At 54.5% G+C, this 12,997-nt stretch overlaps 2 protein-coding genes across 2 annotated transcripts; both read left to right on the forward strand.

The window, feature by feature from the left end:
* Positions 1-378: 378 nt before the first annotated feature.
* On the forward strand, positions 379-2,178 carry RAMP2 (receptor activity modifying protein 2). Its single transcript, XM_075559376.1, has 4 exons — positions 379-760; positions 1,124-1,189; positions 1,524-1,632; positions 1,739-2,178. The coding sequence occupies exons 1-4, from the start codon at positions 661-663 to the stop codon at positions 1,992-1,994; spliced, it is 531 nt and encodes a 176-aa protein (XP_075415491.1). The 5' UTR covers positions 379-660; the 3' UTR covers positions 1,995-2,178.
* A 5,917-nt stretch (positions 2,179-8,095) lies between these two features.
* On the forward strand, positions 8,096-12,646 carry VPS25 (vacuolar protein sorting 25 homolog). Its single transcript, XM_075561872.1, has 6 exons — positions 8,096-8,198; positions 8,401-8,546; positions 9,238-9,291; positions 9,624-9,712; positions 10,594-10,669; positions 11,995-12,646. The coding sequence occupies exons 1-6, from the start codon at positions 8,146-8,148 to the stop codon at positions 12,105-12,107; spliced, it is 531 nt and encodes a 176-aa protein (XP_075417987.1). The 5' UTR covers positions 8,096-8,145; the 3' UTR covers positions 12,108-12,646.
* Positions 12,647-12,997: the final 351 nt, after the last annotated feature.

Here is a 12,997-nt window from a genome sequence, read left to right on the forward strand (position 1 = left end):
CCTTGCTCCCTCCCAGCCCCCTTCGGGTCGGTTCGGTTTGGGAACCCAGGCGCCCCCGGGAGAGATACCCTGAAGGGCGGGCGCTCGGACTTTGGCACCCCTCGCCTCTCCCCAGGCCGTCGCCCATCAGGCCCGGCCGGCCTTGGCAAGCAGGCTGCGCTCCGTGGGTGATCCCGCCGCCCCAAGAGCATCTTCGAACCGCCTGCCTGGCCCAGCTCCAGGCGCCCCTTCCCCCACGGCCCTGGACACCCGCGACGTCCAGAGGCCTCTGCGCCCCCAGCCCCTCCCTCCTCTCCGGGTCCCGGGGGGCGGCTCGCGCCCCGCCCCCGCCCTCCGAAGAAAGGGGAGACTCGCGTCGGGTGGTGGATGCTGGGCGAGCCCCGGGGAGCTCGGGGGGAGGGACCCGGCTTCCGGGGTGCGGCGGGGAGCTGTCCAGCCCCCAGCGTGGCTGGGAGCAGGGAGGGGGCGCGCGGGCGCCAGGCCGGGTGCGGCCGCGACTCCCCCTCCAGCCGCGGCCCCCGCCCCCCACGTGGCCGCGGTCCCAGCCCCTCCGAGGAAGCGGCGCGGCTTCCTGCGGCTCGGGCCGGGCATATAGGCGCCCCGCCCGGGCCGGCCAGCGCCGCTCCTCGCCTCGTCCCCTCGCCGCCCGGTCGCCGCGCCATGGCCTCGCTCCGCGCGGGGCGCGCCGCCCTTCGCCCGCGGCTCCCCGGGACCAGCGCCGGGCGGCCGGCCGCGCTCCGCCTCCTCCTGCTGCTGGGCGGTGAGCGCGCGCCCCGGGCCGGCCGGAGGCCCCAGCGTGGGAGCCGCCTGGACGGGCCGGGGGCCGGGGGCGCGGGCGGAAGACCCCGGGACCGCGGACGGGCGCGGGGGGCTTCCCACTTGGCCCCGTGGGGAGAGAGCGAGGTCTTGGGAGGCGTGGGGCTGGGGTGGCGGGAGTGGGCTCTGGTGGCCTGGACGAGAGTGGGGGGAGACTGGGAGGGGCCCTTTTCTTCATGGGCACCGGGACGCCCGTGGGCCCCCAGTCGTCTTTGTCTTCCCGGGGGCTTGGCCTCTAATCCCTCCCCTCCAGGCTCCCCTGCTCCCATCCGGCCACCCCACCTCCAGCTCCCATTTCTGCCCACAGCTGTCCTGAAGCCCCAGGAGTCCCTGGCACAGCCTCTAACTACCCCTGGCAGCTTGGAATCCGAAGGTGGGTGATCAGGTGCTGTGGGAGGGTGACGGGGCCAAGGAGCACAGGCAGGCTCTCCAACCACAAAGCAGGGCCCAGCCCCAACTAAACTCCCTCTGTCCCTCCCCCTCCTCCTTGTGGTTGGGGTCTCTCTCTCTCTCTCTCTCTCTCTCTCTCTCTCTCTCTCACACACACACACACACACACACACACAGCACTTACAAATGGTGAGAAGCCCCTGTGGCAGGGACATCGCCTCAGCCAGAGGGAGTTGTCTGTGCCCGTGCTAAGCCGAGTAGAGGGTGGGGAGGTCGAGGGCAGGGATGTGGTTGATGCCCTGAATTTGTGCCCACAGGGCAGAGGGTGCAGAAGTATGAGGCAAACATCCAACTTTGCTGGCTGGACTACAAGTCGTATATGGACTCCCTTGAAAAGGACTGGTGTGACTGGGGCATGATTAGCAGGTAGGGGCACGTCTGGGGGTTCTCTTCCACATGGCCCTGGAGGGAGTGTGGGGCACCCCTCTCTCTGAGCCCAGGCCTTCCCTCACTGGAGTTCTTTCTACCCCAGGCCTTACAGCCTACTTCGAGACTGTTTAGAACGCAATGCGGATGAGTTTGGCCTGGGCTTCCCCAACCCCTGGGCAGAGAGGGTCATCTTTCAGACTCACCAGATGCACTTTGCCAACTGCTCCCTGCTTCAGTCCACCCTCTTCGACCCTCCGGAGGACGTGCTCCTGGCCATGATCATAGCCCCCATCTGCCTCATCCCCTTCCTTGTCACCCTGGTGGTGTGGCGGAGCAAGGACCGGGAGGCCCAGGGCTAGGTCCACCAGCTCCTCTCCCCTAGCTCAGACCTTAGTGCCTCTCCCAGTGGTTCCCTCCCCTCCCTTCCCACTCCTCTCCTTCACCCCAACAGCAGGCCCTGAACTCGGTGGGAATGGGAGTCAGGTGGGGTGGGGGCACAGGCTCTGTCATGTAATCTTCGAAATAAATCTTTTTGTGTGTGTATACCGTCTCCTTCCCATCCCTTCCCAGCCTGTGGGCTTCCTATGCAGTCCTGGCCACTCCACAGGCCCTCAGCTCTGGGCAGAAACCAGGTCCCCGCTCCCCCCCCCCCTGCTCTTTTCACTTGAGAACAAGAGAAAGAACAAGAGGTGCATGGATGTGCACACACACACACACACACACACACACTGGCCCCTCCCACCTGAAGGCCACATCCCTCTCCTCCTTCCTCCCAGGGTGAGGCCTTTCCTGCTCCTATCCAAACCCGCTCCAGGAAACATACAGGAAGAGACTCCCTTCCCGTCTGGGCAGCAGTTGGGGGCCTTTGATTGGGGAGGTGTGGGGGGAGGGTGGAATCTCTGGCTCTGACTCCAATGAGAAGGAAGCTAGGCTCCCCCAGCTCCGATCTCTCCCCCTTCTTCTTGTGTCAGTTTACTTGAAGGTCTGTGAGTAGAAACCTTCACCTGACACACAGGAGGCCAGCCCTAAACACTTTAGGGCTGGGTGGAAGCCTTCTCTCCTGGCTTCATCACAGACTCCTCCAGATCCATGCATGGCCCCCATCCTACTATTGTCCTGGACCAGGGCTGTGGCCTCCAGCCTGGCCACACACTGCCCTCTGGTGTCCGCTGAAGCCAACCAACAGAAGAGAGACGTCATCTGGACAAAGCTCCATGGGACTTTGGGGTCAGAGGCCTGCTATTGCTCTAGTCACCACTTCCTTACCCCCACTTCCCTTCCTCTCAGCTTCCCGAGACACAGCTGTGCTCTGTAAACGTAGACACCCTTAGCCTCGCTCTGCAGCTCGGCATTTCTGCATAGGGATGCTCCTACGGAGCCCAAGGAGCTCTGCTGACTTACAGGGTAAGTGTTCAGCTGCTCCCTGGAAAGGTCTGTGGTTTGAATTCACTCGCTCTGCCACAGGAGACACGACTGAGCAGCCTGCTCCCCTAGAGAGTACAGCTTTGGAGCCTGTGGGGGCTGGTCTACTGCGTCCTGCAAGGTCACCAGGGGTTGGAATTGACTCCGTGGCACACAAGCAACAACGTGTGGGATGTCTGGGTGGTGCAATGAAAATACTCAGCAGCTCCCTGAGAAGGTTGGAGGTTTCAGACCACCTTGGAGCACATGGGAAGAAAAGCCTGGCGATCTGCTTCTCAAAACAAAAGAAACCTGTACAGCCCACCCTGACACACGGGATCCGCCCAGTGGTACCTGGTCCCTCGGTCCCTGCATACTGACGAGAACTCTCCCTCCCTTCAGTGCCCCCTGAGACACACCTGCCAGGGGACTGACAATATCTAGAAGGGCCCTTTCGTTCCACAAAGGCACTTTGTGTGTGTGACACCTGCAGCTGCTTCGTGGACTCTCCTTTCTTTGTCGTTGAAGTCTCTGCTCTCTGAGTACACACATGCCTGTCTCCTAGGAAATGCCCGTCTGCACCATACGCATGTGCTTGTATGCTTTCGGGAACATTTCTAGTATTTCTCTGAGACACACCTCTCAGGATGTGCCTCTCTTTCTAGACATGCACTGTGAGTTTTCTCCTGAGGTTAGCCTTCGCCCCAGTTCCACGAGCAGACCCATCTCCCCCAGGCCTGTGCATCTGCCCTCGTCCTGGCACACTTTGACCTTCATGCACTTTCTTAATCCACATCAAGGGGACAGCACATACGTGGTATATGTTGTGTGGAAGATAAACTAGAGAAGGCCTGCGTGTGAGTCCGGGTTGACTAGAGACACAAAATCAGAGACCCATAGGTACAAGAGGAGCTTTAGTGACTGTTGAGAGAACTCCCCAGTCCTGTCCAGATCAAGTCCATACGTCCGATATTAGCCAGTATGTCCAAAACCAGTCTACAAATTCCTCAGACGCACACAACACATGCCCATGACACCAAATGCAGGAAGATCGCAGGTCAGTGGGTGGAAAGTCTTGTGGATCCAGTGGCGGTGGAAGCATCTCAGTCCTGCTGACAAGATACATGGGGCTACGCTGATGGGGCTAGAGCAGCCACGTGGAGACCCCTGCCAGTGCTGAGATGCTTTGCTGGCAGGGGTCTCCATGTGGCTGCTCTAACTCCATCAGGGTAGCTCCATGTGTCTTGTCAGCAGGAGGACGAAGCAGAGAGTGTAGGTCTGGCCTCCACTGAGCCATTTATCTCCGTAGTGCCACCACCTGAAGTCATCAAGCTGTGACTTGAATAACAGGCTAAACTCCACCCTTTCATTTTTAATAGTCTCAAATTGACACCGGATTATGTAACTACCACAGCCTGGTTTCTGCCCTCAATGGCATTCATGTAATAGAGGAGCTGTCATGTGCACAAATAAACAATGCTGTGGGTGATGATTGTGAAAGAAGGAGGGGTCACACATGCCTGGAACGGTGATAGGAAGTATGATCACAGGAGGTGAGTGTGGGATCGTGACCTTAGACAGAACTAGACCTTAGACGGAATAGGCTAGTCTAAGAGAGTAGTCAAGGTATTAAATTAAGATATTACAGCAATAAGCCAGGCTTGAGCAAATGGAGACATGAAAGAGTGGTGGGTGGGTACGTAGGAATAAAAATGAAAAAAAAAAGAATAAAAAGGAAGAGAGGTGATTAAAAGTAAGGGACAGGTGTGTCAGCAGAACTTAGAGATAGAGGGTGAAGGAGCAGGGTGGCAGTGAGGGTTAAGGCTGGGCAGACTTTGAGCCTGAGTTACTAGGAGAAGGACGGCAGAAATAACAGGGAAAGGGCCATTAGGATGATCAACTGACCTAAAGAGGATGAGGCCAACGGAGTTAACAATGGAACATTCAAATCCTCTCACTCCGCAGACAGTTGGAAATGGGGAGTGGTGAGGAAAGAGCTGGAAATACAGGTTTGGAAAAGGGCTGAGGTTAGGAAACACATTTAATGGGTGATGGAAAAAAGATGGGAAGATCAGAGAAGTAGCAGGAAAGGGATCAGGCAATGCCAAGGAGGTAGAGGAAATGGTGACCTCTGAGAAAGCATTCTCAATGGAATGGTTCACTCATTCATTTACTCAACAAATACTTGTCCGGGCACTCTGCAGGTGAGGGACGGGGAACAATGAAGGGCAGAGTTGGATGGTGGAAAAATTGAGATCAGGAGGATGTGGAGTAAGTGGCAGGCTCAAGGAGACTGGACTTGTTTTGAAACAGGGAAGATCTTGGAGGAATGGAGCCAGAGGACACAGAGAAACAGGAAGGTAAGAGAGACGTCCGAGAAGAAGGTGGAAATGAGAAGCTCAGGAAGAGATGCCCTTCCCCTCACAGAAGGGTGGCGGGGAGGCGGCGAGCCAGTCAGGGTGCAGTGCAGCAACGATGAAACATACACCCTTCCTCTAGTTCTTGAATGCTTCCTCTCCCACCCCCTACTATCATGACCCCAATTCTACCTTACAAATCCAGCTAGACCAGAGAATGTACACTGGTACAGATAGGAACTGGAAACACAGGGAACCCAGGACAGATGATCCCTTCAGGACCAGTGTTGAGAGTGGCGATACCTGGAGAGTGGGGTAGAAAGGGGGAACCAATTACAAGGACCTACATATAACCCCCTCCCTGGGGGACAGACAACAGAAAAGTGGCGGAAGGGAGATGTCGGACAGTGTAAGACATGACAAAATAATAATAATTCATAAATTATTAAGGGTTCATGAGGGAGGGGGAGAGGGGAGGGAGGGGAAAAATGAGGAGCTGATACCAAGAGCTCAAGTAGAAAGCAAATGTTTTGAGAATGATGAGGGCAACAAATGCACAAATGTGCTTGACACAGTGGATGTATGTATGGATTGTGATAAGAGTTGTATGAGCCCCAATAAAATGATTTAAATATATATGGCTCAAAATGGTATAAACATAATCATGCCTTATATTTGTATATTAATTTAGTGTTTTCCAAAGCATTATCATATATCATAAAATTCAATATAACTAAAAAAATGATATGCGGAGAAATGGAATAACACAAACAGTAATAATGCGAATGTTCACACATTGTGAAGAATGTAATGAGTGTTATTGAATGACTTGCATAGATACATTTTGTTGAAGGGGACATAAACTCCTATGAAAACACTTTCAAAAGTTCTTTTTAACTCAATTATTATTTTTTTTTAAAAAGGAGCTATGTGGAGTTCCCAGGTAGCACAGATGGCTAAGCACTCAACTACCATCCAAAAGGTTGCTGGTTTGAGCACAGCCAGAGGATCTTGGCAACCTATTTCTAAAAAGGGAGCTATGCCAAAGGGTTAGCCTTGAAAAGGAAGAGAGACATGTTTCCAGTGATTCCCAAAGGAAAGAGGAGTAAACGTGGAGAGGAACTTTTTTTAAAAAATTTATTTTAACAATTTATTGGGGCTGATACAATTCTTTTCACAGTTCATACATATATATACATCAATTGTATAAAGCACATCTGTGCAGTCTTTGCCCTAATCATTTTTTTCTCTTTTCTTCTTTTACATTTTATTAGGGGCTCATACAACTCTTACCACAATCCATACATATACATACATCAATTGTATAAAGCACATCCATACATTCCCTGCCCCAATTATTCTCAAGGCATTTGCTCTCCACTTAAGCCCCTTGCATCAGGTCCTCTTTTTTTCCCCCTCCCTCCCCATTCCCCCCTCCCTCATGTGCCCTTGGTAATTTATACATCGTTATTTTGTCATATCTTGCCCTATCCGGAGTCTCCCTTCCCCCCTTCTCTGCTGTCCCTCTCCCAGGGAAGAGGTCACATGTGGATCCTTGTGATCAGTTCCCCCTTTCCAACCCACTCACCCGTGGAGAGGAACTTTTAAGGATGCGCCAAGTGTGGATAACAAGTAGAGGGAAAGATGAAGGGGTTCATACACATGACCTCAATCGTGTAAAAAAAATCGGAGAAAAAAGGATGAGAACAAGAGAAGGGGCTTGATGAGCTTGGGAAAATCTGAGCAGCCCCTAAATGTGTGACATGAAGTTCATAAAAGATGGGCTGCCCTGTCGTAGGAAATCTGGGGATCAGCCAGTCAACTCTGGTGACTTATTTTCCAGTAGTACTTTATAGTCTTGGGGTCTTTTTTTATTTTTATTTTTGGTTTTGTTTTATTAAAGAGGATTGAGGCAGGGAGGTAGAACCACCCTAGTTTGGGGACAGACCAGCACATAAAGAAGCCTGAGAGAATAGAGTAGGCTAGGCTGGGTTCAGGCGCCTTGACAGTGTAGGCGGGGGTGAGGTGCCCATTAGCTGCTAACTGCAAGGCCCCCAGTTTGAACCCACCAGCCACTCTGCAGCGGGAAGATGAGGCTTTCGGCTCCTGTCAAGACTGACAGCCTCAGCATCCACAGGAATATTTCTACGCCAGCCTATGGCGTGGTTATAAAGGGGAGATGTCGATGCCTGGATAAAGAGTACTAGACACCAAACGGCGCTGAGATTTGAGGCTAGGATGGTGGGCTCATTAGAGGAGAAGACATACGGAGGTGCTTCAGAAAAGTTTATGGGGAATTGCAATGAAGAGATGGTGCACTTTTTCCCAGCAAAGTCTTTTTTTTTTAAGTCCCTGGTATAGCTGTGGTCCAAGATGGAAGCTGGGGGTGATGGCAGCAGGGCTGTTTCTAAGGACACAAGCTACAGGGCAGGCCCTCGTGGGTTCTGTAGAAGGCACGTTGGTGTGGAAGGCCATGGGCGGTATCGTGAGACCTTTACATTAAACGTTCGACGAGCCTTGGTCCTGGAGAAACTCCCCTTGGTGGAAATTCGCCTGCGCTGGACTTGGGAGCCCCGACTGAGCCAGGGCACTTCTGGGGGCCCGGCCTGCAGGGAAAGCCCGGATGGTCCGGACGGACCGGCAGGCCGGCGGAGCAGGAGGGGAACCTTTGTGCTGCGCCTTCGGCCCGGACGAGTGAGAGGGGAGGCCGGAAGTGCCGGCCGGCAGCTTCCGGGAGTCCTGGGCTCCAGCGATGGCGATGGGGTTCGAGTGGCCGTGGCAGTATCGCTTCCCGCCCTTCTTTACGTGAGGTTTAGACCCCGAGGAGCCCCGCTGTGCCCCCTCCCCACCCTGGGCTTAGCCCTGCTGCCCCACGTGGGAAGGGGGCGCAGGACCCGGCTGCCACCGCCCGCGGTCCCCCCTTCCTTCCCCGAACGTGCCCGGGGACGATTGCAGCCTCTGGCCCTGGCGAGCCCTCTAATTCTGCGCCTCACCCTTCACCTGGCAGGTTGCAGCCGAACGTGGACACCCGGCAGAAGCAGCTGGCCGCCTGGTGCTCCCTGGTCCTGTCCTTCTGCCGCCTGCACAAACAGTCCTGCATGACGGTGATGGAAGCGCAGGAGAGCCCGCTCTTCAACAACGTCAAGCTGCGGCGTATCCTCCCTCGGGCCCCCCGCCCCCCCCCCAGCTGAGACTTTCACCCCGCCCCCTCACTCAGGCAGACCCCCACCCAATTGGGTTTAGCTAGAAGCAAGCATGTACAGCCACCACACACAGGACTTCAGCACTACCCAGGGTAAGAGACGGACTCTTTTAGGGTCGTTCTCTTGTCCTAGGCAGTGAGACGTGCCCAATGTGTCTTTCAAGTCTTAGAGCCTCTGCCTCCGAAGCCTGGACCCAGTCTTCTCAGCTGAGTTTGGGTATTTTTGTTTGTTTGTTTTGCTACTTGCATGCCCCTTCTCGGAGGCTCATAATTCCTACTACCTTTAATAATGTTCTCATCCATGTCTCCCCCCCGGCCAGGAAGTAGGGGTCATTTATTTTTGCTGCCTGATTCACCCTTCAAATATTTGTGAAGGGCCAAAGGGAGGGGGAAGGACAGAGGGTGAGGAATAGCAATTTTCATTTTCAAAGGCCCTTTTAAGTGGAAAGATTTCTTTATCCTACACCCCCCCCAATAGCCACAAAATACCATGACAGGTGTAGATATATGTGTGTGTGTGAGGGGGAGGAGAAGGAAGTGGATGTTTCTCAACATGGGACTGACTAGTTCTGAGACTTTCTAAATCCCACCCAGTTCATATCATTTTATAGAACGTATACCATTCCCTTAACCTTAAAACAGGGAAGCTCCCTGTGGAATCCATTCAGATTGTACTAGAGGAACTGCGGAAGAAAGGTGGGCTCCATTCACCAGATTCCTTATTTATCTTCCTGACTGGGTTTCGCTGAGAGCAGATTAGGACAGGCTTTCTGTTTTTGTTTTGTTGTTTCTCATCTCCCTGGCCTGTAGCCCAGAGTAAATAGTCCGAGTCCTCAGATCCCTTCCTCCCATTTGTATAATAAAATCAAAATTTCTCCCAGCTGCGTTCTAAGACCTGAAGGGAGGGGGGGAGCATGGCGTTTGGCAAACAGGCAAAGTCAAACAAATAATGAGTCTCTGAAAGCTGCCTCTTCTGCCTTGTCCCTTCTTAGAGCTCCCTCCTGCTTTCACGAGTATCTGTTTTACAGGGAACCTTGAGTGGTTGGATAAGAGCAAGTCTAGCTTCCTGATCATGTGGCGGAGGCCAGAAGAATGGGGGAAACTCATCTATCAGTGGGTGAGCCCATCCTGTCGCTGAGTGCTCAGCCGTGGCCCTTGGCAAAGGAACAGTGTACACCAGCGGGCTTGAAAGAGCTCATGGGAACATTCTCTTACCTTTGCGTTTCATTGTTCCAAGAACTTGGTGAAGCCCCCCCAGCAGGTCCCGGTGTTGTCACCAGATCGAGGCTGAACAAAGTGGGGAGGAAGCAGAAAGAGAAAAGGCAGGCCTTCCAGGCAGGCCCCCCCCCATTTTTTTTCACGGACTCAATTTCCCTGACTGCACAGAACTTCCCTTTCTCTGCCTGTAGGAGGCTGGGGGGCGGAGGGGGTGCTCGAGGCCATGTTTGGAGAATGCAGTGCTGGGAATCAAGGGTGCTATTGTTGGCAGGAGGCTCTGGCCACAGGAGATAAATGAGGAAAGGAAAAAAAAAAAACCAGCCTCGGGCCCCTCCCCCACTGCACCCTTCTGGGACTGTCCGCAACATGAATGAGCCATTCTCAACCTGTATGGGTGTGGGGGCAGAATGCTTTCTTTCCCCCCAACTCCGAGCCGCCACAAACCCCCAACTTTCCCAAAGGAGGGAGGCAGGCAAGAAGCATCAACAACCCAAACATAACAAAAACACACCACCCATTCCTGAACAGGAAGACAGCCAGAATCCGAGGTCACTCCCGCAGACACGTGAAGGCCTGTGGTTAGTGAGTCTGAATGTGGGTGTACACATATAAATATAGCACCTGTGGGCCTTGTGGCTCTTTGACGCCTCTGCAGAAGCAAAAGGGAGCTGTGGTTTGGGGATAGGTACCATTCTTGGATCAGAGAGGTGGAGTTGATGAGGTTACCGTCTCACAAAAGATTCCTGGTCCCTATTCAGTCCCATTTTTCTGTGTCCACAGGTTTCAAAAAGTGGCCAAAACAACTCCGTGTTCACCCTGTATGAACTGACCAATGGGGAAGACACCGAGGACGAGGGTATAGCCTTGCCCTCCCCATCCCCGCTCATTCTGTCACCTGAATCCTCCTGCTTGCATTGGCATCTCTCCGCTGCTGAATTCCAAGTGCTGCAGGCCCTCCCCTCATGTCCAGGGATTCCGTAAATGCTTGAATTCACGTGTTTCAACCCCCCAAAAAAATGACTTATGTGGGTGTCCATGCACTTTTCTAGGGATGGAGTCCCTGTTACAAGATTGTCACCGCACGTGTGATGCGTGAAAAGTTAAGAGCTGCAGATATAGATGCCCAATGAGGAACTAGGGTAGAGGGATTACGCCTGAAATCTCTTTGCTGGCAGACTCAGGCGTTCTTTCGCCCTTGAGTCCTATAGAGGGCTCATGATTTGTGGGCACCAGCCAAAGTGATTGGACTAATACTCCTGGCCCGTTGAAGTAATTTGGTTTCTGCCCAGGCAAGGATTTGTATAGTGTTTGATTTTGGCATAGTGTAAATAGTCCTTAGCTCTCTAACTCCATATTCTGATCCCCACACCATGAAAAGTTCTCATCTTAGTGGGGGTAGCAGGGCACCTCCCCTGGGCTGCCCCAGCAGAGTTTATGGTTTTCGCTATTTGCCCAAGCCCTGCAGGCCTCTGCTTGCTACTCCCACCATCACCCCATGACTTCAGGCCTGCAGCCTTGCCCAGCCCACCACTCAGGCTGGGCAAGGCTGGGCTCCCTCAAAAAGTAAGCTCCCTGATTCCAGAGCGAGGGCCTGCAGGGGCTGAGGTGTGCCAGCCTGTTTGGGCTTGCCTCTTGCCTCTCACGCCTCCGTGAAGTGTCTTGCCATATCTCAGGTACGCAGCTGGCCATTGACGCCCGGCTCTGCCTCCTTTTACTAGGAAAAGATAGTTCTCTGCTGGACCTTACTAGTCTCCTGGCCAGAGGTACTGACAGCTCTTCATTTTAGGACCAGTCCTCCTGACGGGTATAGATGTGTGTCTAGGGCCCATATCCAGTGATAAGGGCCTTCACTTGCCCTCGGGTTGAATGTAAGGACCCCCTTCCCCCTTTGCTCCTTGGGAAATCAGACATTTGCTCCTTGCGCATCAGACATTCATGGCAAGAGTGGCGGGGGAGGACATGGGAGTTCAGAACCAGGGAAGAAATAAAGCACGAGTGGTCAGTTCATGCTGACGGGGTGGTTCCTCCTGCTCTCACTTGTCAGGAGTGCCCAGGAATTGAGTGGGGACTGAAGGCGTGTAGCTTGGCCTCTTGCATCTCGGATTCCAGCTAACCTGCTCTCTTCAGAGGCCTTAGGCCCAGAGGCGCCCAGTACCCTGACTGACCCATCTCTCCTTCTAGAGTTCCACGGGCTGGATGAGGCCACCCTGCTGCGAGCGCTCCAGGCCCTCCAGCAGGAGCACAAGGCCGAGATCATCACCGGCAGTGATGGCCGAGGCGTCAAATTCTTCTAGCAGAGACCCGTCCCCTTCTGCTTCTGACAGCCCACCCTTCCAGGGCTTTCAAAAGGAGACAGATCCAGCATCCCCACAGACTGGGTCTGCGACTCCACCGTATACTCCAAAGGGTTCCAGTCCTGAAGGCTGGGACCCAGGGATCGGGGTTTTCCACGAACCCCGCACTTCTGTCCCTCGGGGGGGGGGGGGGGTAGGGTGAGGCTGAGGCGCCAGGACAAAAGATGTACTGCTTCTTCCCTCCTCTCCTCTCCCACCCTGGACTGTCCCTGCGGCAGGGTCTGTAAACCTCCTCCAGCGTGCTCACACACGCACTCACGCCTGCACAGGCTGCTGCTGTCTCCGACCCCTTCCACTCCCTCAGCGTGGCTGCCTGCCCCTCTCTCAGGCTGGTGCCGGATCCTTCCGAGGGGGTGGGGAAGAAGCCCCGACTGCAGGCCGCCTTCTAGGCACTGTCAAGATAGGCCCACACAGGGAGGGGCCTAGCAGTGAGAGGCAGGCTGGACACTGATCTATGACATTAAAAGTCTCAACTCCCACTGTCTGCCTTCAAGTTCCTATGCCGCAGTTAGGGATGGGGCAAGCTGCGGAGTGTTGGCCTGCGAGTGAACTTCTAGCCAGGGAGCTAGGGGAGGTCTAAGGCCTGAGTAAATGTACTGACCCCGCAGGGCCTTGGGGCTGGGCAAGCCTGTGGCGGACATCTGTGGGGTGGGCCATGTGTGGGAGTGCTGATGGAGCACAGCTTGCGGACAGATTGCTCTGCTGGCCTTGGGGTCACCGACTCCCCCTTCCTCTCAGTCTCCCCTGGAACCACTCTGAAGCCCCTCCCTGTACCCTTCTGGTCTGGGTGCGGTAGTTGTGGTCAAGGTTGCTGAGAGGGGGGAACCGGA

Source organism: Tenrec ecaudatus, chromosome 10 (genome assembly GCF_050624435.1).
Source record: "Tenrec ecaudatus isolate mTenEca1 chromosome 10, mTenEca1.hap1, whole genome shotgun sequence".
In the NCBI taxonomy this organism is placed as follows: Eukaryota; Metazoa; Chordata; class Mammalia; order Afrosoricida; family Tenrecidae; genus Tenrec; species Tenrec ecaudatus.

Bases quoted from the DNA above. Each gene is read 5' to 3' on its own strand.
- RAMP2 (XM_075559376.1), top strand. From the start codon at position 661: ATGGCCTCGCTCCGCGCGGGGCGCGCCGCCCTTCGCCCGCGGCTCCCC. The intron at 761-1,123 runs GTGAGCGCGCGC...TTCTGCCCACAG, and splicing joins CCTCCTCCTGCTGCTGGGCG to CTGTCCTGAAGCCCCAGGAG. The intron at 1,633-1,738 runs GTAGGGGCACGT...TTTCTACCCCAG, and splicing joins GACTGGGGCATGATTAGCAG to GCCTTACAGCCTACTTCGAG.
- VPS25 (XM_075561872.1), top strand. From the start codon at position 8,146: ATGGCGATGGGGTTCGAGTGGCCGTGGCAGTATCGCTTCCCGCCCTTC. The intron at 8,199-8,400 runs GTGAGGTTTAGA...TTCACCTGGCAG, and splicing joins CGCTTCCCGCCCTTCTTTAC to GTTGCAGCCGAACGTGGACA. The intron at 10,670-11,994 runs GTATAGCCTTGC...CTCTCCTTCTAG, and splicing joins GGAAGACACCGAGGACGAGG to AGTTCCACGGGCTGGATGAG.